General features: G+C 45.6%; 1 protein-coding gene and 1 long non-coding RNA gene across 2 annotated transcripts in view; both read right to left on the bottom strand.

The window, feature by feature from the left end:
- The window catches only part of LOC142908446 (uncharacterized), a 313,842-nt gene that overhangs the window by 254,335 nt on the left and 33,128 nt on the right, over positions 1-26,379 (bottom strand). The gene's annotated exons all lie outside the window — the stretch shown is intronic.
- Positions 1-26,379, bottom strand: part of LOC142908441 (NACHT, LRR and PYD domains-containing protein 3-like) — a 49,017-nt gene that overhangs the window by 21,323 nt on the left and 1,315 nt on the right. Inside the window, exons 2-4 of the mRNA XM_076059148.1 lie at positions 16,802-17,183; positions 7,622-9,305; positions 1,030-1,116 (exon numbers count right to left, since the gene is read on the bottom strand). Coding sequence (XP_075915263.1) covers positions 1,030-1,116; positions 7,622-9,305; positions 16,802-17,165 — 2,135 coding nt within the window. The 5' untranslated portion in view covers positions 17,166-17,183. The remainder of the gene's footprint in view (positions 1-1,029; positions 1,117-7,621; positions 9,306-16,801; positions 17,184-26,379) is intronic.

The raw sequence follows: 26,379 nt of genomic DNA, 5'->3' as shown, positions 1-26,379 counted from the left end.
AGTTGTCAAACACAAGTTGTTGTTGTCAAACACAAGTTGTCGTCAAACACAAGTTGTTGTTGTTGTTGTCAAACACAAGTTGTTGTTGTCAAACACAAGTTCTTGTCAAACACAAGTTGTTGTTGTCAAACACAAGTTGTTGTTGTCAAACACAAGTTGTTGTCAAACACAAGTTCTTGTCAAACACAATTTGTTGTTGTCAAACACAAGTTGTTGTTGTCAAACACAAGTTGTTGTAGTCAAACACAAGTTGTTGTTGTCAAACACAAGTTGTTGTTGTCAAACACAAGTCGATGTCTAACACAAGTTGTTGAACAAGAGCGTAGTACGCACATCACCCCATGCAGAGTCTTCGAGATTGGAGTGGTGAGTGCGGTACAGTAAATAGTCAGTATACAGCAAGATATTTATTATGTCTTTGTATATTTAGTTAAGCGATTTTTATATTGTAAACTATTTAAAACAGTCTATATATATACAGACCACCTAAAAACATAATCTTATTCAAGATTGTGCAAAAACAAGCTATTTTAAATAATGATGCGATTATCTGTTTTTCAAAATTCAGTAACCCCTTCCCTCCCAAGCCGCTGGATAATCGACGATCTACTGTATTAACATGATATAGTTTAAAATAATATCATTGGTTATAGTAGGTAATGTGACAATGGTAATTGTATTGTTATTCTTTGGGTCTTTCGGTAAAGTCACGTAGATATAAAAATAATAAAATATTATTTTCTATCTACGTGCCTTGACCAAAAGACCTAAAGAGTATGAATTCCTGCAGTCACGAAAGCTTTAAGTCAAGATTTATTTGTAGTGTTATTTAATAGTTGTTAAAAGTGCTGTAAAAAGTGTGGCTAATAACTTAATTGATGAGTGCATAAAAATGTAGTTATAAACGACGTTAAAATACAACATTATTATGCTATACTGAGTATCTTTGTGTTTTGTGTCTGTATGTATATATATTTGTATAGTTGTACAGTACTTATATAAGTGTGTGTGCATCAGGACATTACTCACTCTAACGTCTCCAAACTTCCTTCTCTCCCCAACATCCCGTCTGCGAAAAGTCGGAGGCCGCTGTCTCCGATCTCGTTGCGACCCAGCCTAAACCCGGGTGGACGGGAGAAGGGACAGCGCTGACTCACTGAGCCCACGGGAACCGCGGAGTCAAACACGCGTTGAGTGAGGGACACTCACAATGGCGGTGCACGTGACCACAGCACAAACGTTCATGAGCAAAGCTGCTCATTGTTTCATATATAACACAGAAGCATATGATATTTGTGGCATTAACAAATATCAGTTTACTCATAATTATCCATTCATTTATACTGCACTGTACCTTTATAATCTGAAACGTGTTTGTGTTTATAAGGGTGTTGTTTTGCAAGACCTCGTCTCCAAAAAAAGACAAAGATCCCCCTTATAGCCTTAACAAACTGTGGTGGAAAGTGCTGTTAGTAAATACCTATGAAGGCCGGAACGGCACACGAGGTGGGTTGCCTGCAACACGCCCGACCGTCTTTGTCTACCCAGTGGTGATGTTTACACATCGCACCAGGTGCTCATTTGAGGCTGAATCGACCTAGGGGAAGTCCAAGTCCTGTTCAGATAATCGTCACTGGTGTTGGCCGTGAGCAGGAATCGAACTCGGGACACCGGGTTCATAGCGCAGCGTAGCGCTAATCACGACACTACCGCTTGTCGTCTACAACAACAACCGCCATTCGCCACTAAGTGGTGGTGACGTCACCACGACGCTTGTTCCAGACTATGTGCACCTTGAGGCCACGTGAAGTGTCGAACGCCCGCTGGCAGGTCACGGGGCAGACCCAGGTGCACCGGGTCGACTGACTCAGATGACTGGCTGATGCACCACCTGTGCCCCCTACAGTGCCAACTTGCTGTGGTTTAGCCACCCGGCGCTCTGCTCGTTGTTGTGAGCGTCGCTCCTCCACCCTCCGTTGTTGTCGGTGGGCGACTGCCTCCAACTGCCCAGTAGCATCCTTCACGAGCCTCCTCCACAGAGGCCGATCTTGACACCACTGGTACCAGTCATCGGCAAGTCCACTCAGCTCCACATCCTCCTGTACCACATCACTCCATCTCTTCTCTAGCCCGTGCCACCCCCATTTAGCCCCCTTGATCCGGCCAAACCTAAGCTGTTTGGGCATGCGGTGATTGGACATGCGGGCTACATGGCCCAGCCAACTCAGCCTTGCCTGCTGGAGGAGCTCACCGATTGGACTTTGTCCAGATCTTTCAGGGATTTGTGAGCTCCTCACACAATCCAGCCTGGTTAAACCCAAGATTGATCATAGGCAGGCCAGCCTAAATGTTTCTAACTGGCGAAAATGTTTCATTAGGGGGGTCCACATTTCACAAGCATAGAGAAGGGAGGGAATGACTGTGGCCGAGAAGACCTGAAGCTTCTTGCGGAGCGACAGACCAGGTAGCTTCCACACAGCATTACGCAACCAATGAAAAGATAATGCCGCTCGACTGATTCAGAGTGAGACCTCTGCTGTTAAACCGGAGCCGGTCATGAGCACACTGCCCAGGTATGGGAATCTCTCGACTCTCTCCACAACTGCCCCATAACCGATTGGGAGTTGTGGGGGTGGAGTGCCCGATGGTACAAAATACCCAGGCAGGTGCTTCGTTTTGGTGGGGCTGATGGTAAGGCCCTGACCTCTAAATGGCACAGTTTCAGCAGCAGCGCCTCCAACTCCTCCTCTGAGTGAGCCGAAATGACCAGGTCATCGGCATACACAACGTGGTTGACCAATAGGGAGCCATCCTTTGACCGCACCCGGGCATCGATCAGCCTCCCATTGTATCTGTACCAGATGGAAATTCCTCCGGTACAACTACTGAAGGCTTCACGAATTACGTGGTCGAAATAGATGTTAAATAATGTTGGAGCCAGAGGACATCCCTGTCACACCCCAATGTTAACAGGGAATGGTTTCCGACTCCCGGCCACGTAGTTATACCCGGGCCCGCTCACCATCATGAAGGTCCTTAATGATCGTGAGCAGCGTGTCAGGGACTCCGAAAGCACAAAGAACAACCCAGATCCCAGGCCTACTGATGGTATCATGGGCCTTGACCAGGTCAATAAAGCAGAGATGTAGGTCTTGTTGGAATTCCCTACACCTCTGCTGTAGCAGACGGACAGAAAATATGGCATCTGTGTAGGACCGCCTGTTCCTGAATAATCCTTGCCAGGACCTTTCCTGGTACACTGAGGAGTGAGATGCCCCTGTAGTTGTTACAGTCTGTGCGGTCTCCCTTCTTAAAGATGGGGACCACCAGGGCATCCTTCCAGTCCTGGGGAACCCGTCCAGTGGTCCAGACTGTTGTTATGATGTCATGTAGGGCAGTCTGTGCACAAACGCCACCCTCCCTCAGCATTTTGCTTGGGAGATCATCTCTGCCCGGTGCCTTTCCTTGTCTCGGACTCTGGATCGCCTTCAGTACTTCCTCAACAGATGGCACCTCAGACAGCCACTGACAGGGGGTGACTTCCTCTTCCAATATTTGAGGCACCGCAGCCTCAACAGGGTCATCCCCACTTTGTCCCACGATGTTTTCCATGTGGAGGGATTTCCCCTCCCCCAGGACTTCACAGAAATGCTCAGCAAATCTGAAAACCTGTTCCTGGTGGTCGGAGATTGGATCACTGTTTTTTCCCCTAATGTTGGTAATAAGTGTGGCGCTGCAGGTTACTTTTTTGATGGAATTAAATATGGATTTGTGATCATGGGCCATTGAGGCAGATTACTTCTCCTCAGCAACCCGCGACCACCACCCATCCTTGCAGCGCCTCACAGCTCTCCGAACCTCCGAGCGAAGGCTGCGGTAAGCCTCCTCATTCTCCGACGTGGGATGCTGTAGCCAATGAGAGTGGGCCTGTGGCTTTTTCTCAGCCAGCTTGAACACCTCCTCTGTCAGCCAGGGTCTCTGGGGAGGTCTGGACCATGTATCCAAAGCAGCCATTGCAGCTGCCTGAGTCACAGTCCTAAATCTCACCTATTTACCTTCGACATCTGCAGGAATGGGGGACGATGCCAACCCCTGCCACAAGCGATGCAACTTTCATCAGCTAGCTGAGACCAGGCCACCTTAGATTGGAATGGGGTCCTGGGTGTACACCCACCACCGGAGTGGAATAATGGAAGGCGCATCGTACAGATGACTAGTCGATGGTCAGAGGGTAGATCAGCTCCACGGTAGGTCCTGGTGTCAAGGACATGGGCCCGCATCCACTGTTCTGTCACTACGTAGTCCAGCAGATGTTCTTGTTTGGACTCGGCATGCATCCATGATGTTGTATGGATGTGCCGATAACGGAACAGCGTGTTGGTAATTACAAGCTTTACAAGAATCTAGCAGCCTCCTACCGTTGTTATTGAGCTGATCTGGCCCATGCCTTCCAATTGCTCCAGACCAGGTGCCAGCATCATGACCAACTCAGGCATTAAAGTCACCTAACAAGATGACTCCATCCCAAGGGGTCACTTAGCTAGCACCTGTGACAGGAGGTCATAGAAGGCATCTGACTCATCAGCCTTGCCTGCATCCCTCCACGGATGTTCGTCTTCAGTGGGGGCATAAGTAACCACGACCACCACTCCTCGCCTCCGGTTGATGGGAAGGCGAGCCCAAAATAGCCTGGGGCTTACAGCATCCCACCCCTCACCACCACGCTCCCACGCCCCCTTAATTCTTTTGTCTGGAAGAAGAGCCACTCCCTGTTGGTTGGCAGTCTCCTGCCCCGAGTATAGGACTGCCCACCCCTCATGGTGGCAGAAACCAGAGCCGGTCACCGGACCTCCTGAATACCACAGAGATCCAGGCAGTACTGGTCCAGCTCCCGACAAAGGAGTGGCAGCCTCTCCTTAGCAGTGAGCATTCGAACATTCCATGTGGCCATGCATAGTGGCATTTTTTGTTTCTGGAGGAGCCCCGAGGGTAAAGATTCAATCTCCTGGCTCCGCCAAATGGGGTTTGGCCAGGAGACGTCATAGACGCCTGTCCCCCCGGGGACTCCGGCACAAGCTTGTTCGTAAAAAATTTCGGTCGTAGTTTCGTGGTAGTTAAATGAAGGTGGAGGGGTTACCAGCCCCTCACACCTGTCCAGCCCCCCCATTTAGCCGCTGTGGTGGTCACTGACACCAAGAGAGGAAAGGCCAATCGGAATTGGCCCTCCCCCCCACAGCACTGTCCATGACAGCGTTGCCCGTCCGACACCACGCGGAGGTAGGGGGTTGTTTTACCTCGTCTACACACCTACATACACACACACAGTAATTAAAGTAAATAACTCAAGAAATGAACTTAAAATGAAAACCAGCAATAGAAACATGGGAATATATAGTTCTCAGCATAGAAAACAAGCAAATACGTAATGCTACAAAAGGAAAATAATTATATAATACAATAAAAAATACCTTAATCCTCGTGAAGCTCGGGCTCGGGGAAGGCGACATTTTGGTTGAGGCGGGGCTTAGGCCTCGCTCCGCAGTATTAATATGCAACCTCAACGCGCTGCACTAGTTACACTTATGTAACTAACACTAACATTTCCACACGTTGAGTTTTTTTTACATTATTTATGGTTGCATTTCCGTAAATTCGGATTTCTATAAACCTGGGACTGCCTGCACATACATGCGTATATTAACTAATTTTGTCTATGGCGCAATCAGATCACTGGACGAATTGAGCCTTATGAATGCTAATCCTTATTATATGAAGATTGCTTGCATTTATTTTAACGTAAAAAAATACTGTCACATTAAAACTGCAGACTCAAACAGGGGTGTGTATAAGTGTGTGTGTGAGTGTGTAGCAATGTGCAAATATACGTGTATATGGATATTAGTGTTTATGTACATGTGAGTGTGTGTATTCATATATGAAAGTGTGTATATTAGTGTACATGTAAGATCTAATAAATCTGAAAATCTATAAAGTATCGAGCCTGGATGGTGCTTCTACCCATGACTAACATGCATAACAACAGTTATTGTAGCCTGCGGAGCTGCGTTATGGTAATGGAACAACATTCATCTATGCTCTACACCAACCCACACTGACTTGAGTGGTGATGTATGGTCAAATAACCCCCAAGACCTGCATGGTGTGGGAGTGCTTTATCCAGCAGTGGAGTGACCAAAGGTTTTACTTGTACATGTGTAGGAGTGTGTGAGTTTATATGTACACTGTGTACATGTCTGTGTGTGTATATACGAGTGTCTTTCATTGCGTATTTGAATGTGGTTATGGAAATTGTGGGGAAGTCCTTGGCACCATTCCATTACTAAGTGACCTGGGTTCAATATCTGGTAACAGCATCAGTGGTGAGTGATAAAAAAAAATCTGGTCCTGGAAGTCCTCTATGGTGCCTGAGCCTTAAATGAGTGCCTGGTATGGTGTGTAAACATCAGCAATGGGGAGAGAAAGACAGCCAAGGACGGTGCTAGTCAGGGAAGTGTGATCAGCACTTGCCTCAAAAGTGTATGCAGGCTCCACGGGGAGATTGTCTTTGTGCTCTAAAGTGCAGTGTAGTTGTGTGTGCTTGTTCTCTGTCACGGGCTTCACTTTCCCCAACAGTTTGTATGGGGTACTTGGGGGATATCTGTCTCTTTAATGCTTTACAACTAAGAATGACACCCATTACATATCAGCTGTCTCTGTAGTGGGGGCACCATAACTGACCATGGTCCACTGTAAACAAGGGACTTGAATCGGCCACGTGAATCAAACCGTTACCCTCACTCTCCACCGCAGAGTCGCTATCAGGGCTCCATTTTCTAAATGTGGCCTACGGTCACCTCACTTCCTGCGCCTAGTGTGAGGGCTATAATTATTGCGAATTAAATGTTGCTGAAGATGATGGAAAGCGTTACAGCAGCCACCCATATGCATAACTTTTCTTCCTTCTGTACTTTAATGTACAGTGAGTGCAGCATTCACTGTGGACCCACCTACTCAGTATACATTTACTCACCCACTCACATTAATTATCTCATTTACCAAACCACTCACACAGCACTGACCCACCTACTCACTCACATCCTCACCTAACTCAACATACTCACTCATCGATCCATCCCCCAAGTCACCCACCAACTCAAGCAGGCACGCATTCACTCACCAAACATTATCCCTCTATGGATGAGTGGGCGTGAGTATGGGGGCAGAGTGAAGAGATGGGCAAGGGACGGGTGGGGTTATGGGATAAGTGAAGGCAGGAGCAGATTGGGGGGGTTAATGGGAGGTATAAGGAAATGGGTGAGCGTGGAGTGCGGGGAGAGGAGTGAAGTGAGGAGTGAGGACAATGATGGCAGTGGCAAGGGGAATAATTTCGTCACAAGTTGTATTCATGCATGGGCTACGCAAGACCGAGTGTTTACATGAGTATGGCATATGATGGCGTCGGTGACCAGCATCGTGCCCGGCCGCCGTTGTCTCCCGAGTAGCAATATTTTACACAACGCACCTGCTACTCATTTGAAGACGAGTTAATATCACACACACCCACACATACATATGCATGCACAATTTGTGAAGTAGTGAATGCGAGGTGTGTCAGTCTTACACTAGCTCTTTACATCTGTGCAGTCCACGCTGGAGTCTCTTCATTTCCTCGGTGCCGATGCCGCAGCCCCACAGGTTGAGTGTCGTCACAGGTTCTTCTCGCTGCATCAAGATCCAGGAGAGGGCAGCGCAGTCTGGCAGGGACAGCTTTGTGCATGACAGGTCTATCTTAGTCATGGACCGAGTGGCATCATTGAGGGATTTGCGGTCTTGCAGCTCGTGCACACAGTGCAGGAGACTGATGAGCCTGTGTTTGTCAACCATCTGAGTCTTCATGCTGCGATTGAGCCACTCGATTATTTCCTTTTGAGAATCTGCAGATGGAGGATCCAAGATACCCTCAAAGAAGTTCCATGGAGTGCTTGATGCTAGTCCACAAAAAAACCTCTGAAACACATCAAACCTCCCATCTTTGCTGTCCTCAATAGCCTTGATGACGTCACTTACTGGCCGTGTTGAATGTGACAGATGCACGGCTATCGCTGCAAAGAATTCCTGCATTGTCAAGTGTGAAAATGAATAGCAACTCCCTTGTTTAATGCCCTCGCATGTGAACACTTTGTTGATGAATGTACTTCCGAGTTCAGAAGAGCTAACAAAACACTCTTCTAGATCTTTTTGGCTGAACATCTGGATGTTTTGCTGAACCCCCTTCAGAGCCATATTGGCAAGAGACGATAAGGTTTCCTTGGTTCCGTGGCTGCCACGTCCATGGTGTTCTATTAGCCCAAACACGTATTGTGTGAAGAGGTCGGTCATTGATTTGAGGATAATCTCAGAATGATCAGACTTTTGTAAATGTTCCTTCAGTGTAATGGCTGCTATATGGCAGAATGAAGGGTTCTGGGACAATGTATTCACTGTTTCATTTTCCTGCAGGAGCTTGAGTGCCCTTTCTGCTAGACTCCTATCTTGGTAAAATGTGTTAAAGAATGCTATTTTATCTTCGTTGGAAAACCCAATGATTTCAACAGCTCGATCAACATTCACTTTCCTCAGCTGCTCCATTGCAATGGGTCTGGTCGTTATCAAGACCGTGGCATTGGGTAAGAGGTTTCCATTCACTAGGGCAGCAATGATAGCTTCTACTGTTGCCGTCTTACGTGGATCAGTGCAAGCATTGGCATAGTGAAGGCACTTTCCAAACTCGTCCAACCCATCCATAACAAAAAGGGTTCTCTTTTGGTTTGCGAAAACCTCATCCGCTTTGTTTCCCAAACATGAGTGCAGCACAGAAAACAGCTCTGCCAGTGACACCTCTACAACATCATTTATCTCCCTGAACGTTATGAGCACAATGTGATCAAAGCATTGTGCAAACACTCTCTCACCTGACAGCAGGCTGTGCACAATAAATTTGCTCAACATGGTTTTACCGCTGCCTGGAGTCCCCACTACAATAACCAGTCGGGGGTGTTTTTTTCCCCCAATGGATTCAACGGGATCAAAGAGCTTCTTGTAAGTCATCCCTTCTCTCTGTGCTCTCTCTATCATTTCCTCGTGCTGTTTTCCTCTCGCTAGTAACTCGTGCTCATTGGTTTCTTGCTGGCTGTAATAGGGAACCAGAATTGGGTTCACCATCCTCTCCAGCAAAAACACTGCAGGTTCTCCAGGTCGTGCATCGTAGTCTTGTGTCAATGACGTCAGCTTCAACAAGAATTCTCTGTAATCATCACCAGGCTTATCTAAATAAAACAAATAATTAAACGACCAAATTAGTTTTACTTACACTAAAACAAACATTCCTATAGCAGACAAATATTTTAAAAGAAACTACATTAAAAAAGCGTAGCGTATTCGTTCACCATGGATAATGCAGCAACATCATGTACATCACGGATTATTGTGTGGAAGCTTTCACGATGTGTATTGTACATATGCAATTTTTATAAACACTGTACCTTTGTAAAAAAAAATAATCTTAACTAAAATGTTACCACCACTTGTCTTGTGTGTTTTGCATGTGAAACAAGATAGTACCACCACATTTAGCATTCCCGTGTACATCAGCATCATCACAACCTAATTCTATCAATCTGTATGTAAAATTCACTGCGGCCTTGTCCTACAATTATAGCTTTTTGTTGTTTAGGATGTTGAATTTTACTTTTTATATTTCACTGGTATTGGGGCTGTGTTTCCTCTTCCATCTCAAGCTGGCCTACATCATGTAGCAATGGGACTACACTCTGGTGGAGTGCAGTACACCAGCCACGGTCCTAACAGCAGAGAAGATGAAGTGCTTTCACCTCCACAACAACAGCCACCATGAATTACAGAACTCGTAGCATCCCACGTGATGCATCGTAGGTTCACTTGAACTTCAACTAATATGGCTACTGCATCATCAGCAAACACTGTGGCAGCCACTACATCAGGGGTCGGGAACCTTTTTGACTAAGAGAGCCATGAAAGCAAAAAATTTGGAAATTTATTTCAGTGAGAGCCATATAATATATTTTAAAAGTGAATTCAACTAAATGTCAGTATAATAAGCCTCTGAATTTATTCTTTTAAATAATGTTGTTATAACACTCACCATTAATGCGACTTCTGGTGCTGCATGGATTTGCTGATGTCTTTATAGTCGGGTTGGTACTTGGTGAGGTTAAGCTTCATGCAAGCGTTGAGGCTTTCATCCGTTAAACGTGATCGTAGGTTGGACTTGATGTTTTTAAGATGTGAGAATGACTGCTCACATGCATACGTAGATCCAAACATGGTCAATACAGCAATACTCACACGCTGCAGTGTGTGGTATGTGACAGGAAGCGCGTTCCAAGTTTTGAGAATCAGCTGGTCTTCGGGTTGGAGTTTTTTCATTTCTGTCCACATGTGCTTGCTCGCCAACTCCGCTTTCTGTCGTGTGATTCTTTCCAAATCTTCATTCAGTGACTTGAACTTATTCACCCACATGTCTGAGGCCTTCAGGTCAGCCACTTCTGCTTCAAAATCTCTGACGGAGACACCAGGGATGTAATTCAGGTCGGCTGTGTTCAGTGAACACTCGTTTGGATGGGTGATGAACTTAAAAAGACGAGTGTGCTCACGAAATTCTCCAAAGCGTGCTTTGAAGGACTGTAGGAGACTGGATGTGCAGCCAGCTAGCTGGTGGAGATCAAGGTTTTGAATGGGCTCACTTGCTGTGCATGCATCTTTAAATTGGCTCAGTTTTTCAAAATGTAGTAAACGACCTGTTTCAAGATCCGTGATGAAAAGCTCCAGCTTGTTTTCAAAAGCAAATACAGCTTGTTGAAGGGATAACACTGTATTTCCAATGCCTTGCATTTTCACGTTGAGCTGGTTCAGATGTTCAGTCAGATCTACGAGATAGTAAAACTTGAGGAGCCACTCGGTGTCGGCTAGCTCAGGATGCCCGACGCCTTTCATTTCAAGGAAAGTCCGGATTTCGTTCAGGCAAGCCGCAAAACGGCTAAGCACCTTCCCTCTTGACAACCAACGCACATTGCTGTGCAAAAGCAGACCAGGATAGTTATTTACAACTTCATCCAGCAGTGTTTTAAACTGGCGATCATTTAAGGCTCGGGCAACAATAAAGTTGATCACACGAATGACCAGCGACATCACTTCGCCAAACTGCCTGTCACACATCTGAGCACAAAGTGCCTCCTGGTGTATAATGCAATGGAAACTTAGGATGGGTCTATTTTCATGTTCACGGAGAAGCGCCACAAATCCTTTGTTTTTCCCCACCATACACGGAGCACCATCAGTACACACTGAGAGAAGTTTATCCATAGGTAGACTTTTTTCTTGAGCAAACTCCATGAAAGACTTGAATAAATCATCACCTCTTGTGGACCCTTTTAATGGCAGAACAGCAAGACTTTCTTCGCGCAGTGTGTCACCAACAGCATATCTTGCAATCACGCTGAACTGCGACAAATGGCTCACGTCTGTTGACTCATCCAAAGCCAGAGAAAAGAACGGCGCTGCATTTATGTCCTTCACTTGCGTTTCCTCCACTTTGTTTGCCATCACGATGGTACGATCATGAACAGTTCTTGCCGACAGAGGCATGTCTTGTATCCGTTTGATTATCTTGTCTTTGTTCGGAAGATCATCAAAAAGTTCATTGGCTACATCCAGCATGAACGTTTTAGCATACTCGCCATCTGTGAATGGTTTTCCGTTCCTCACTATTGCTAAAGAACCAGCAAAGCTAGCCGAATTATAGTCACCTTGCCGGGTCCATACGCGGAGTTGCTGCTGGCTAGCTTGCACCCTGCTCAGAAGCTCTTGGCACGCTTTCTTTCTGCTGTCTCCCGCAGGGTATTTTGATGCAAAGGTAGCGTGGCGCGTGTCGAAGTGCCGCTTTACATTCGACCGTTTCAACGATGTAATTTTGTCATTGCAAATTAGACACACCGCAGAACCCGCTCTCTCCACAAAGGCGAATTCTTCGGTCCATTCGTCCTGAAATATACGATACTCGTCGTCTTTTTTTCTTTTCGCCATCTTCTTCGTCGAAGGGTTAGCTTTGAGCTAATGACCGAGCAGACGCAGTCTCAGACTGATTCAAAAGGGGGCGTTTACCTGTTTTACCCAGCAACGGCAAACGTAGGCCAGTATCATCCAATTAAAATAATGGACAATTGCTCCTGCAGCCCTGAACAGGACATGCGCAGTGAAAAATCGATGAATGGATTAAAACAAGTGAGAATATTTTGTTTTATCTGCGAGCCATATGCAATCATCAAAAGAGCCACATCTGGCTCGCGAGCCATAGGTTCCCGACCCCTGCACTACATTGTGGAGAGTGTCTATTTACAATGACAAATTTGCTCAATAACTTCCATCAGCTTTCCAAGGAAACATTGAACCCAGTGGCTCACCACTTGGGCAATGGTGACCATGGGTAGCGTGATCCCTCTGTATCTGATGTTATTTTAATCTCTCGGGAATCATATACTCGGAGTCATTATCTCCCATGGACTTTTTTTTCCAAAATGACGAGGGCTACAAATTTGACGTTTAATCTGGAGTGAATTATAACCAATCCAGTTTCAGTTTCATTTATTTGGTATAGCCCTGTGAGCCATTTGGCTCTTGAAGTGGGTGCAACCGCAACAAAGACAGGAACAAGAAACATCTTAAAGTGACTACGCGCAAACAGAAAAATCCAGGAAAAAACAGCAAAGTCTTCCAGAAAAAGCACCGTATATCAATGCTGTGTGCAAACATCCTAGTGGGATGCAAGTCAAACAATAACAACCATAAGACAATTTAGATTAAAGTTATCAGTCTAACGCTGTACTACAACAAACAAATATGGCTAAACCGAAACGTTTTCGAAATCACCAAAATAAAGCAATAAAAGCAATGTAACACTGATCGTAGAAACTGATTGAAATTTAACAATAAACGATATACATAACATGTACTACCAAACTTTTCAGCCATAGCTGGCTACATGAGTCACTCCATAACAGCAGGAGTATCAGTAGGAGTATAATGCGATTGTACACTGACGGTCGCCGATCGGTGGGATAGGCTTCGCCGCTTCAGCCTCTAAGCCAATCGGGTGAAAAGGATTATGTGGGCCAGAGTTCAAGGGCAGAGCCCGAGGGTGCTAGTGGGGTACTATCTAGAACAGGGGTCGGGAACCTATGGCTCGCGAGCCAGATGTGGCTCTTTTGATGATTGCATATGGCTCGCAGATAAAACAAAATATTCTCACTTGTTTTAATCCATTCATCGATTTTTCACTGCGCATGTCCTGTTCAGGGCTGCAGGAGCAATTGTCCATTATTTTAATTGGATGATACTGGCCTACGTTTGCCGTTGCTGGGTAAAACAGGTAAACGCCCCCTTTTGAATCAGTCTGAGACTGCGTCTGCTCGGTCATTAGCTCAAAGCTAACCCTTCGACGAAGAAGATGGCGAAAAGAAAAAAAGACGACGAGTATCGTATATTTCAGGACGAATGGACCGAAGAATTCGCCTTTGTGGAGAGAGCGGGTTCTGCGGTGTGTCTAATTTGCAATGACAAAATTACATCGTTGAAACGGTCGAATGTAAAGCGGCACTTCGACACGCGCCACGCTACCTTTGCATCAAAATACCCTGCGGGAGACAGCAGAAAGAAAGCGTGCCAAGAGCTTCTGAGCAGGGTGCAAGCTAGCCAGCAGCAACTCCGCGTATGGACCCGGCAAGGTGACTATAATTCGGCTAGCTTTGCTGGTTCTTTAGCAATAGTGAGGAACGGAAAACCATTCACAGATGGCGAGTATGCTAAAACGTTCATGCTGGATGTAGCCAATGAACTTTTTGATGATCTTCCGAACAAAGACAAGATAATCAAACGGATACAAGACATGCCTCTGTCGGCAAGAACTGTTCATGATCGTACCATCGTGATGGCAAACAAAGTGGAGGAAACGCAAGTGAAGGACATAAATGCAGCGCCGTTCTTTTCTCTGGCTTTGGATGAGTCAACAGACGTGAGCCATTTGTCGCAGTTCAGCGTGATTGCAAGATATGCTGTTGGTGACACACTGCGCGAAGAAAGTCTTGCTGTTCTGCCATTAAAAGGGTCCACAAGAGGTGATGATTTATTCAAGTCTTTCATGGAGTTTGCTCAAGAAAAAAGTCTACCTATGGATAAACTTCTCTCAGTGTGTACTGATGGTGCTCCGTGTATGGTGGGGAAAAACAAAGGATTTGTGGCGCTTCTCCGTGAACATGAAAATAGACCCATCCTAAGTTTCCATTGCATTATACACCAGGAGGCACTTTGTGCTCAGATGTGTGACAGGCAGTTTGGCGAAGTGATGTCGCTGGTCATTCGTGTGATCAACTTTATTGTTGCCCGAGCCTTAAATGATCGCCAGTTTAAAACACTGCTGGATGAAGTTGTAAATAACTATCCTGGTCTGCTTTTGCACAGCAATGTGCGTTGGTTGTCAAGAGGGAAGGTGCTTAGCCGTTTTGCGGCTTGCCTGAACGAAATCCGGACTTTCCTTGAAATGAAAGGCGTCGGGCATCCTGAGCTAGCCGACACCGAGTGGCTCCTTAAGTTTTACTATCTCGTAGATCTGACTGAACATCTGAACCAGCTCAACGTGAAAATGCAAGGCATTGGAAATACAGTGTTATCCCTTCAACAAGCTGTATTTGCTTTTGAAAACAAGCTGGAGCTTTTCATCACGGATCTTGAAACAGGTCGTTTACTACATTTTGAAAAACTGAGCCAATTTAAAGATGCATGCACAGCAAGTGAGCCCATTCAAAACCTTGATCTCCACCAGCTAGCTGGCTGCACATCCAGTCTCCTACAGTCCTTCAAAGCACGCTTTGGAGAATTTCGTGAGCACACTCGTCTTTTTAAGTTCATCACCCATCCAAACGAGTGTTCACTGAACACAGCCGACCTGAATTACATCCCTGGTGTCTCCGTCAGAGATTTTGAAGCAGAAGTGGCTGACCTGAAGGCCTCAGACATGTGGGTGAATAAGTTCAAGTCACTGAATGAAGATTTGGAAAGAATCACACGACAGAAAGCGGAGTTGGCGAGCAAGCACATGTGGACAGAAATGAAAAAACTCCAACCCGAAGACCAGCTGATTCTCAAAACTTGGAACGCGCTTCCTGTCACATACCACACACTGCAGCGTGTGAGTATTGCTGTATTGACCATGTTTGGATCTACGTATGCATGTGAGCAGTCATTCTCACATCTTAAAAACATCAAGTCCAACCTACGATCACGTTTAACGGATGAAAGCCTCAACGCTTGCATGAAGCTTAACCTCACCAAGTACCAACCCGACTATAAAGACATCAGCAAATCCATGCAGCACCAGAAGTCGCATTAATGGTGAGTGTTATAACAACATTATTTAAAAGAATAAATTCAGAGGCTTATTATACTGACATTTAGTTGAATTCACTTTTAAAATATATTATATGGCTCTCACTGAAATAAATTTCCAAATTTTTTGCTTTCATGGCTCTCTTAGTCAAAAAGGTTCCCGACCCCTGATCTAGAAGGTTCGCAAGGGGGCGTGGCTAGAGGCGGGGCTTGGTGACGCGGTCCGGAGGCGGTCTCCCTGTGTGCCGTCTGCCAGCGGTGCGCGGGAGCGGGAAGAGTAAGCGAGCGTGCGCGGAGGATGACAACTCACGCCGTGCAACGCGGAGTGACGGTGATAGCGTGGGAGAACGCGGAGCTGTCCAGCGGCGAGAAATAAATAAATATGACATAGACAGATTGTCGTCGAAGTGTGTTATTACAGGAGTATCAATTTTTTTTTCAAGAGTTAAGAGGAGAGAGTAGGTTCCGTTTCATGAGTCAATGGCAATAAAAGGCTGGGTGTCATTAGACATAGCAGTGATAGCTAGTCAATATAAAAAAATAGGAATAAAAAATGTCCACAAAGGAGGAGACATTGTACTGAGAAGAGCAGATAGCCAAGGACGGAGCCATGTGGAACATCATAGAATTGGGGCTTCTGAACGGAAGGCAGTCCTTGTAAAAATAGGGCTCACTTTTTAGAGGGTGAAGCAGAAGCAGTGGGGAAGTGTGTGAGAGATGCCTGCGTAGCCATGCCGATTCAAGAGGATGGAGTGGTGTGGTATGCAAAGCAGCCCAAAAGTCCAGAACTAGAAGCAGCTTCCATAATTTAAGAGAGGTGGTCAATCACCCTGCATAGAGGAACAGTTTCAGCGACATGGCCTTGGTGGAATCCAGATTATACGAAGTCATGGAGACCATGGCAGCTGATGGGTTTGCTGCCATGGCCAACCATCTTGGGCTTGACACTTGAAAGAGAGCTTCATAGCTCATTACATTCTTCCAGCTCAAATAAAATGTCTGTGTCTGAAGAGGTGAGAGAAAATCACCATGTTTAAGTCTCTTGCAAGGAAAGGGAGGTATAGGATAGGACAGAAATTCAGGAATGTTGGGGTCCAGTGTGGATGTAATGTTTTGATACTGACACATTTCCATTATCCATCCATCCTTTCCTCCAAATTGCTGATCCTTTGTACATACCCTGCGATGGAATGGAATATGAATGTCCTCCTCCTGAGTGGGATGTTATTATGCAAGAGTGGTGCAGTTTGCGAATATCAAATGACAGTTCATATCAGTTCAAAGCAATTCCTTCGCTTAAACTTGCAAGAGACATGCAAATGGATATGTGAAATTTAGCATCACTCACGTGAAGCTGCTCCAGGGATGGCTTTAGCCGCAGTTCTGCTCAGATCGACACCCATAACGTTGAGCTGCTGCTCATTCTGTGAGATCCACTGATTCAAGGGTGGGATCTCGGATCTCAGCGGCACCAGCACGGCTTTAAGGAATCTTATGCACACATCTTCTCCCTTGTCGAGCACCAGGTCAACCAGGTCCCGTGTTCGCACAATGGGGTCAGTCTTGCTTTTAAGGGATGCGTATTCACTGTCCAGGACTATCTCTGTTTGATAGGAATAGTCAAGCACTTCTGAAGACTTCGCCTGGAGGTATTGCTGCAGTTTAACTTTGTTGGTTCTAATGATCTCATATGCAGGATCTTTTGATGCCATCACGACAAATGCAGTCACCTGAAGAAAATGAAAACAAACCACGTATCACCTGTAAGCATAGTAGTGTAATTTTAGCCAGGTACAGGAAATAATAATAATTATAAAAATAAAATGTTGCTACTAAAATCTGAGAGGTCTCGGTTAGGTACAATTGTGACTTTAAGTATTTGATTGTGAATACATTGAGTTATGTAAATTGTAATGTAAGCTTAAAATTGTTATTTTAATTTATGGAAATACATTAAATAGTATCGAAACACCTTAGGCATCTCAAAACACTCTTCAGCGCAAGCATATGAACATTCATATGAACACAACACTACGACAAAAAAATGTCAACCTAATACAAAACACCACACAAGTCTAGCAGATTAAGTAGCTTTGTGACACCACGCGCTCAATGCCTCTATCACCGTGATGCCACGCAGACGGCGAATTGCGCTGTAATGTGCAACGATCGGGAAAGTGCCACCTCTCGTTGAGTGACGATTATGATGGAGGTGGAACGGCAGAGGGTGGGAGCCAGGTTTGATCTTGGGTGGTCCCTATGCAGTGGGCACTCCCATGTTCTCAATGTATGGGTAAAGGGTGATCTGAGGTTGTCTAGCAGTAGTATGATGTCACATACGCTTCACGGATATCAGTGAACGGGATCTTTTGTGTGGCGAAGCCAAAACTTAAAGTACACACATGAGGCAGCGTCAATGTTACTGTGATGTTCATTATGTTAAATAAATCCCTTATCCAGGACAGCAGTGGTCCAGGTGTCTGTGCAGCCATCTTCCTATGCCATTGAATCTCCACCTACACTGTCGCTTAGGAATCCTTCAAAATAAGCGGCACGTTACATCATCAGCAGCAGCCATTGTCTCTCCCACTGGATGAACGCCTCCCTATATTTGTTTTACATAAGAAATTAATGAAAAGATCCTTAGTTTAACATTTAAAATTAGTATCCATAAAAATTAAAGCATCTCCATAACAGCATCTGGTCAGTGAGCATGCACCACGTGCATTTACAACAGCACGCAGAGCATGAGACTATAACGAGTTTTTACATCATGTTCGTAAACCCAAGTGACCCATTACTTACTTTGAGATATTCATACATTTAACTCGTTGTGTATTGAGCTGTGTGTATTGCACCGCTGCAAACTAAATATGTATACTGTACATATACAGGCCGGTCTGACTTAATGAGCGTTCTTTCTACGAGAATGCCCCATAACAAGCAATTTGAACGTAAACCCATTTTTTGCTAAATTAGCAAATAATTGCGTAACGAGCGGAGATGGCTTGATCAAATAGTATTCTTTGGCAGCAGGGAGCATACAGTGGCCTGCAGTTGTTTGCATCGCGCGCTTTCAGATGCGCTTCTGCTGCCATCTGAAATGATCGTTCTTCTGATATTAGGAAGCCACTGGAGCAATACACTTGATTGACAACTCATTTCGTTAGAAGTGAGTTTTGCGTTTAGTTTATTGTCTTCATCCTCACCTCACATTCAATAACGTTTTGTTCGTATGATTTGCTGAGCAGTCAAATAGTACGAGGAGACACTCTAATGGGGGGGAGGGGGGGAGGCCATGGGCTCAGTCGCTTTCTCTCTCATACAGCACACATCTCCACGAGAATTACGAAAAAAATGGACACCTGGCAAATGGACATCCATTGATGTTTACGCCCAAGGTGCAACACCTCTGTTGGCTTCACTCTCGTGCAACTCCACACTGCACACAGCAGACGCGCGTTCCCTACAGAGGATCAACAGTCGAGCGTCTTCTACGCCTACAGCACGAGCTCCAGCACAAACATCCCCCATGGAGCTCCACAGACTGGTGGGGCAAGTGCTGTTATTGAGCCCCTTTGAAAGCCGGCACGGCAAATGGGGGTAGAAATGGCCAGTACCACACCTGGCCACGTTTGTCTCATAGATTATACTGATTACCTATTGTACCAGGCACTAATTTAATGCAGACTCAACCTAGAGGACCCAAAACTGGTATAGATATCATGTGCTATTGATAACTGTGGCTGAGTTTGTTGTGCAGCATGGCTCGCCACTAACACACACATAGGCGATGTACACAAACATACGCAGATACAAACGAGAAAATTCTCCCAAAAAGTTTTTGACAAATAATTGGGATTAGTTCTGCTAGCGAGCACCTAAGAAGGCCGGTATGGTACGTGAAAGTGGTGGATACATACACAATAACAGCCATTCACCACTAAAAATTGGTGACGTCAAAACTGCTTGTGCCAGGCTAAGTGCACATTGAGGTCATGTGGACTGTCGAAGGCTCATGGGCAGGTTACAGGATAGATAAAGGTGCCATGGTTTGAGTGACAGGGATGACTGGCAGAATTTCCACCTGTGCTCCCTACTGTTCCAACTTGCTGCATTTTACTCGTCCTGCATTACGCTCGTTGTTGTGAGCATCACTCCTCCGCCCTCCGTTACTCCTCCAGAGAGGCTGATCTTGACACCACTGGTACGAGCTGTTGGCAAGCCCAAGCAGCTCCACATCCTTCCGTTACACAGCAGTCAAACTCTTGCCTATAACGTTTAGCCCCTTATATCTGGACAAACAGAAGCTGTTTGTTTATGCAGTGACTGGGCATTTTGGCTACATGACCCAGCCAGTGCTGCCTCACCTGCCTTAGTATCTGACTGATGGGAATTTGTCCAGATCTTTCAAGGATCTAAGCTGCTCACATAATCTAGTTTGTTAGACCCATGGTGGATCGTAGACAACTTGAATATGCAAAACCAGTGTAGATGTTCCTTTAAAAGGGATCCACATTTCTCAAATGTAGAGAAGGGAGGGGATATCTGGCTGAGAAGACCCAGAGATTTATGTGGAGCGACAGGCCATGCAGTTTTCAGTGCGTTATGCAGCTGAGATAATTATGTTAAACTGATTCGGAGCATGACCTCTGCTGCTCAGCTGGAGCTGGTCATAAGCACCCTTTCGAGGTATGGAAAAATGTTCCGCTCTGTCCAAAACTGCCCCACCACTCATGGGAAGTGGAGGGACGGGATAATGCGATGACAGAATACACAGGCAGGTGCTTTGTTTTTTGTGTGGATGAATGTAAACCCTATTTCCTAGTAAAATGCTCGAAGTTCAACAAAATCTTCTCCAGCTAATACTGGATATAATTCTTATGGTGGGGATGGTTGTAATGTGGAGCTGGGTAGTGGTAACACACGCTCCTGTCTAATGAGGAACCGACAGATAGGGACCAATTTCAAGATTATGTAAACAACGCCTCCAAGACCTGCCCAAGAACCCATTGCAATTTTCAGAAGGGATGAATTACCGTATTTTCCCGCATATAACCCGCGGGGTATACCACTTTTTCCAAACAAAACAAGACCCTTCGGGGTGTATGGAGGTGCGGGCTATCCCAAACATTTTTTACACGTGTGACGTCATAACTCGTAAAAAAAAATTCGTGGTAGGACTATCCACTATGCAACACTTACCTTTGATTAAAGCACTGCTGAATAAACCACTCACACTAAAATTGCACGTGTTATCACGTTTTAATGATTCGAATTGTTTGTACAATGAAATTACAATGTTTGAAGTGGGTGCACTTTGTTTACCGGCGACGGGAGAGATTGGGGGAGAGAGAGGTGGGGAGTTAGGGGTGGCTGCAGAGCAAGATCTGTGGTAGTGACGGGAGAGCTGGGGGGTTGGGGTGGCTGCAGAGCAAGATCTGTGGTAGTGACTGGAGCGCAGGGGGGAGAGAGAGGTGGGGGGTTGGGGTGGTTGCGGAGCAAGATCTGTGGTAGTGACGGGAGCGCTGGGGGGAGGGAGAGGTGGGGAGTTGGGGATGGCTGCAGAGCAAGGTCTGTGGCGGCGACGGGAGAGCTGGGGGGAGGCAATGGCGTCACCGCAGTGCCGCTATTGTTTGTGCAGTGCGCAATCTACCAGTGCTAAAACTGTACTAATCTACCAGTTATGTGTTACTTACTTATTGGATATTTACTTTTGTTACTTATTTACTGTTTTAAGTTCACTCGTTTCCGGTTAGTTTGTTGTCTTTGTGCACTTTATGATTTTAATGTTTACAATTGATAGTGGAATATATTACAAATGTAAACTTCGTATTAATATGATGAAATTAAGCTGTGGTAACGACGTTAAAGATATTAATGCATGCGGGGTATATGGAGGTGCGGGCAATCTGAAATTTGTTTTACACAAAACGCTATTTTTGCGGGGTATATGCGTTTGCGGGTTATATGCGTATGCGGGCTATATGCGGGAAAATACGGTAGTGATTAAACGTGGTGTTTAATTGAAATAAAGAACGTAAAAACTGGTACAAGGGCCCATAGAGGACTACAAAGACCTAAGAAGGCAATGCAAAACTCAGATCTGGCATGACCAGAGGGGGCCTGATGGAAAAGCTGCAGCAGTGGAATGATAACTCTCTAAGTCAAATCAAGGATGATTTTGCAAACTTCAGTCAGCTCAGGGGAGCCTACTTCAATGTTTCCTGCGCAATTACAAATGCCAGTGGCAAACTCCTCAGCAGTAGCATGCTAGAAGTAATTATGCTCCCAAATGCAGAATCACTCTTCGTCATATCCCTCTGAAGAGCTCATGCAAGCCACAGCAACCGAAGACCCTACACCTTCTGCATTGAGCCATTTGAAGAAAAAGTGAGGGGTGCCCTAAGAAAAATGAAAAAAAATCAAAGTATCCAACATTTGCAATATCAGAGCAGAAATGCTGATGCCCAGAGGCTCACCTATCATCACATAGTTGGGAAGGATCTTTTAACACGTGTGGAGGGCAGGCATGACACCAGCTTGCAACGATGAAGCCTTTTTAGTTGGACTGCAGGCAGTCTTACTCGTGCCGTGTCAGTCGTAGAAGTTGTTGGACCATACTTATATTTGCCTCAAGCAAGTCTTGACGAAAAAAGTGTGGTATGACTGAAATTATCTGCTGAGCAGTCAAATTGTACGAGGTGAGACGGGAATGGTAGGGAAGTAGAGGCTGCGAAATGAAAAATAACCAATTAGACTGCATTTACAGTGCTATGCACACCACTGAGATAAGATCACCATTGGGAACAAGGTGTACATGCAGCCTACCTTTATAAAGAGAGAACAGACGTGATAATCGCAGGAAAAAAAATCTGTGGATAGTAAGACACAGGCCCAAAGAATTACATCAAAAGAAAAGGGAATGAGTGACCTCCCAATGAGTCAAGGTTGACTGGAAGTTTCAACAGGAAGCCTTGGTTGATGGGCGTAGAATGAGTCAAGGGGAGTAAAGCAAGATGGTAGGGACGATATAGGAGAGCGTTGGGAGGGGAGGGGAATGAGGCAATGGGAGAGGCAAGCAGGACCCATGGATGATCTTGAAGACAGTAAAGGGGATATTGTGCTTGATGCAGAAATGAATCAGGTACCAGTGGAGGGATCAAACACGATCACAACTTTACCAATTAACAAAACAGGCAACAGAAAAACGAGTACAGTATTGTTCTTTGGTTCTTTCGGTAAAGTCACGTAGAATGAGAATAAAATAATAAATTGATAAAATAAAATAACACAATAATATTCTCACGACGTTTCGGCCACAACACAAGTGGCCTTCATCAGGTGTTGCATGTCGGGAAGTACGCTAAACATTTTGAACAGACACACAATCATTACTTTGCCTTTTATATATAAACTAATGCAGGAGTCCACGTGTTTTTAAAGTCGTGGATGTTTCTTGACCATAATTCAACGTGTGGGTTGTTGAGCGGGAAAGCAGGAATGATTTAGATAACACCTGCCACTGACATTCACCATGGCAGGGAATCAAACTCATGTGACGAGGTTCATGCTCAGCGCAATATCTCCTGCAACACCACTCTCACTTTGATGATTAACCTCGGGGAAATTATATCATCATGTATTATATAGAAAATATTATAACGGGTTTTAACCATCATGTGATGAGTACCCATTTCACAACAGAGAGTGTAGGGCAGTGTGGTTCCTCGTGGGTACGGATAGTGAGTCCACCCCAAGGGGTTTCCAGAAGATGGTCGGTGAAAACTCTTGTGCTGCCATTCTCTGCCATGTGATTCTCTGCATCTATGCTCTGAGATTTGTAATTAGATTCTTCATCACATAACCATTAAAGATAAAACTGAACATCAACCGCTGGATAAACTCGGAAAAGAGGGTGATATGGAATAAGTGGGAAGCATGTTCCATCAGCCCCTGGTAGCTTGCCAGAATTGTTCTCTCGCCCCCCCCCCCCCCATCAAAGATAATCCACGGGGCCTCAAGCCGCTCTGGACCGTTGCCATCATCCTCCGAGTCTGCAGAAATAGACAGATCCCGTTCTTTCCCTCTCTGCATCCGTTAAAATAGAGGGTAAAGTAATTAATTAGCCAGCAGGGAAAAGCTGCTGGTATTGATAAGATCAGGGACCTGTTGACCCAAGAAGATTAAATGTATTCTTTCCATCTGATACAGGCACGACAAGATATCCCGCAGTCACACTTCTACAGGTAGCTAAAAACCAGGGACACCATCACCAAGGCTGTAAACAAAAACTTTGCCGAGAACACCCACCCCATAATGGACTGGCTCGTGGAGAAAAAGCAAAAACTAGCAAAGGCGTGAAGGCGTGCCATCACCTTGACTCAGGGGACGAGCAGATCAGACTAAAAACCAATAAACTGTGGGAATATACAACAGGCATCAGGGTCAGGACCGACCCCACGACCTCCTCCATACCAGGCTAGGGAATTAACATCTCGCCACCACGGGGACCCATGATAGGGGGTGGCAGGTAGAAGTGAGATCAGTGAGTATTTTCAAGATGGCGAGGGCGATCTTGTAATTTGATTCACAAATGAATTGGGAGTCAGTGGAGGGATCATAAATAAGACCGTAGCTTTACCAACAAAACAGGCGAAACAGAACAAATCGAGTACTGTACTATGAAAGACAAGACTCCCAGTTGCTTGGCAACCTTGATAAAAAGCGAGTTTTTAATTGCATTCAAACATTTACAGCGAGGTGGGTTCCACTCCAGTATAACTTCATGTAAACTCAGGCTTCTACGTGGGAATGAGTCTCATAGGCAACACCATGGGATGAAGGGGACAGTGGGGGTTGATCGTTCCCTCACTTGACTGACTGGGCACGAGTAACAGACTTCAGCCCCCATTGACAATGTCTGTAAATAGGGAGGTGGGAGTCAATTGAGTCAGCAACAAAAACCGTTACTTTTAAATCGACATTTTTTCTGTAAAAAAACGATTGACTATATATTACGGTGATGCAAAGGGCAGTAAAGTGACCAAGACCACCAGGCGCTGTACCAGTATACCGCGTCAGATTAATATGGGGCGCCGCGGTGGCGAAATATTGCAAGTTCTCCCCGTGGTCGCATAGATTTTTTTCTGGGTCCTCCGGTTTTTCCCTCCACATTTATAAACATGTGTTTTGTATTTTGGCAGTTATAAATTTACACGTGACAAGCCACTTCGCTGAGCTGTCATGTGTAAGCCAGGTCGCTTCTGAAAATGCGAATAGCTCAGTGGATTTTACCTGATAATTAAAATATTTTTTTTTGTATTGAACCTCACGTGACAAACGCCAAATCCAACCAACCCGCCCAGCACAGAGACGCATTGAATAACACCATAATGAAGGAGGAAACATCTCACAAAGTCGTATATGCATCAGAGACAACTAAAGAAAAATAATCAAATCCACAACCAGACCAGGATATGATGATAAAGTAAAGCCCTGCTGGATAATGGGCACCCTAAGCGCTGTCGGTCGTGTGTTTTTTTTGCTTTGCTTTACTTTACCACGCTGGAAAGCGCAGGCTGGTGAAGCGAGGGGGCCAAGACTGATTCGTTTGTCAATCGCCTCTGATTTAATCCAAAGGCAAGGGATCGTAGTGCAGTGCGCCAAGCACTGTGCAACTGTTCCACCCCTGATGCCCTAGGCATGTTTGCGCATGAGACATTCAATATCAATAGAATTTGCAGGTGAAAGGTTTTCTAAAATTAAAAAAATGCAAGTGCCATTAAGGAAAACAGAGATATTTTAAGTTTTGCCAAAACAAAGTGGGCAGGTGTGAGATACAATGGATTAAAACGATGAATCACGACTGAACATACAAGCCAAGTACACTATGGTGGTGCTCGCTTCATCCACCCAGCTTGAGCGCGATTGCTTTCCAACGCGTATCTTGTGACTCGCTATGGGAATCGCTGCGTCGGTGTCCGGTCATGCAGCTCCACGCTACCCACAGCAGACGCGTACTCCCTACAGAGGATCCATGGTCACGCGTCTTCTACGTATACAGTAACAAAAACAGCCATTCGCCACTAAGTGGTGGTGACGTCCCCACGACGCTTTATGCCAGGCTAGGTGCACGTTAAGGCAACGTGAAGTGTCGAACGCCCGCCGGCAGGTCACTGGGCAGACCCAGGTGCCATGGGTCGACTGACCGAGATAAGTGGACAATGCACCACCTGTGCCCCCTACTGTGCCAACTTGATGTTTTTAGTCAACCGGCGCTCCACTTGTTTTTGTGAGCGTCGCTTCTCTGCCCTCCGTTGTTGCTGGAGGACGACTGCCTCCAACTGCCCAGGAGCAGCGTCCTTCACGAGCCTCCTTCGTGCCTACAGCACGAGCTCCAACACAAACATCCCCCATGCAGCTCCACAGACTGGTTGGGCAGGTGCTGTTATTGAGCCCCTATGAAAGCCGGAATAGTAAACGAGGGGGTCGGTGGTCAGAACCAGGCCGGACCGCCTGATTAAGCTAGTGTGGGGCCTGTAGCATTTGTTAAAAAGGGGCCCTAAAAAAACAAATATTAAAACACAACATTTAAACTTGCATAGTAAAGTAATTGTATATTTTTTTTCATTTGCTATACTGCCAGATAATACGACAAATCGCTAACCTTAAACACCCAGTCGTTCATAAAAGTTGAAGGCAGTACAGTTGACCCTTCCACATCACGGGTGTTAGGGGAGCAGGCCCCCCACGATCTGGAAAAACCGCATGCAAACGTTTGGTCCCCTTGGCGAACGAAGCGAGCACCTCCATGTACGAGAAACGCGAGATACAAAGATCACTGCAAGATATCACGCGAGAGGCTGCCGTGAACACGCTTGGCGTCAATCTTGATTTGAAGCTTTCGTGACGTTTGGCGTCCTC

Source organism: Petromyzon marinus (genome assembly GCF_048934315.1).
Source record: "Petromyzon marinus isolate PM22_M1 ecotype Great Lakes invasive population chromosome 84 unlocalized genomic scaffold, UKy_Petmar_22M1.pri1.0 chr84_unloc.3, whole genome shotgun sequence".
Taxonomy (NCBI): domain Eukaryota; kingdom Metazoa; phylum Chordata; class Hyperoartia; order Petromyzontiformes; family Petromyzontidae; genus Petromyzon; species Petromyzon marinus.
This window is presented reverse-complemented; position numbering and strand designations above follow the sequence as displayed.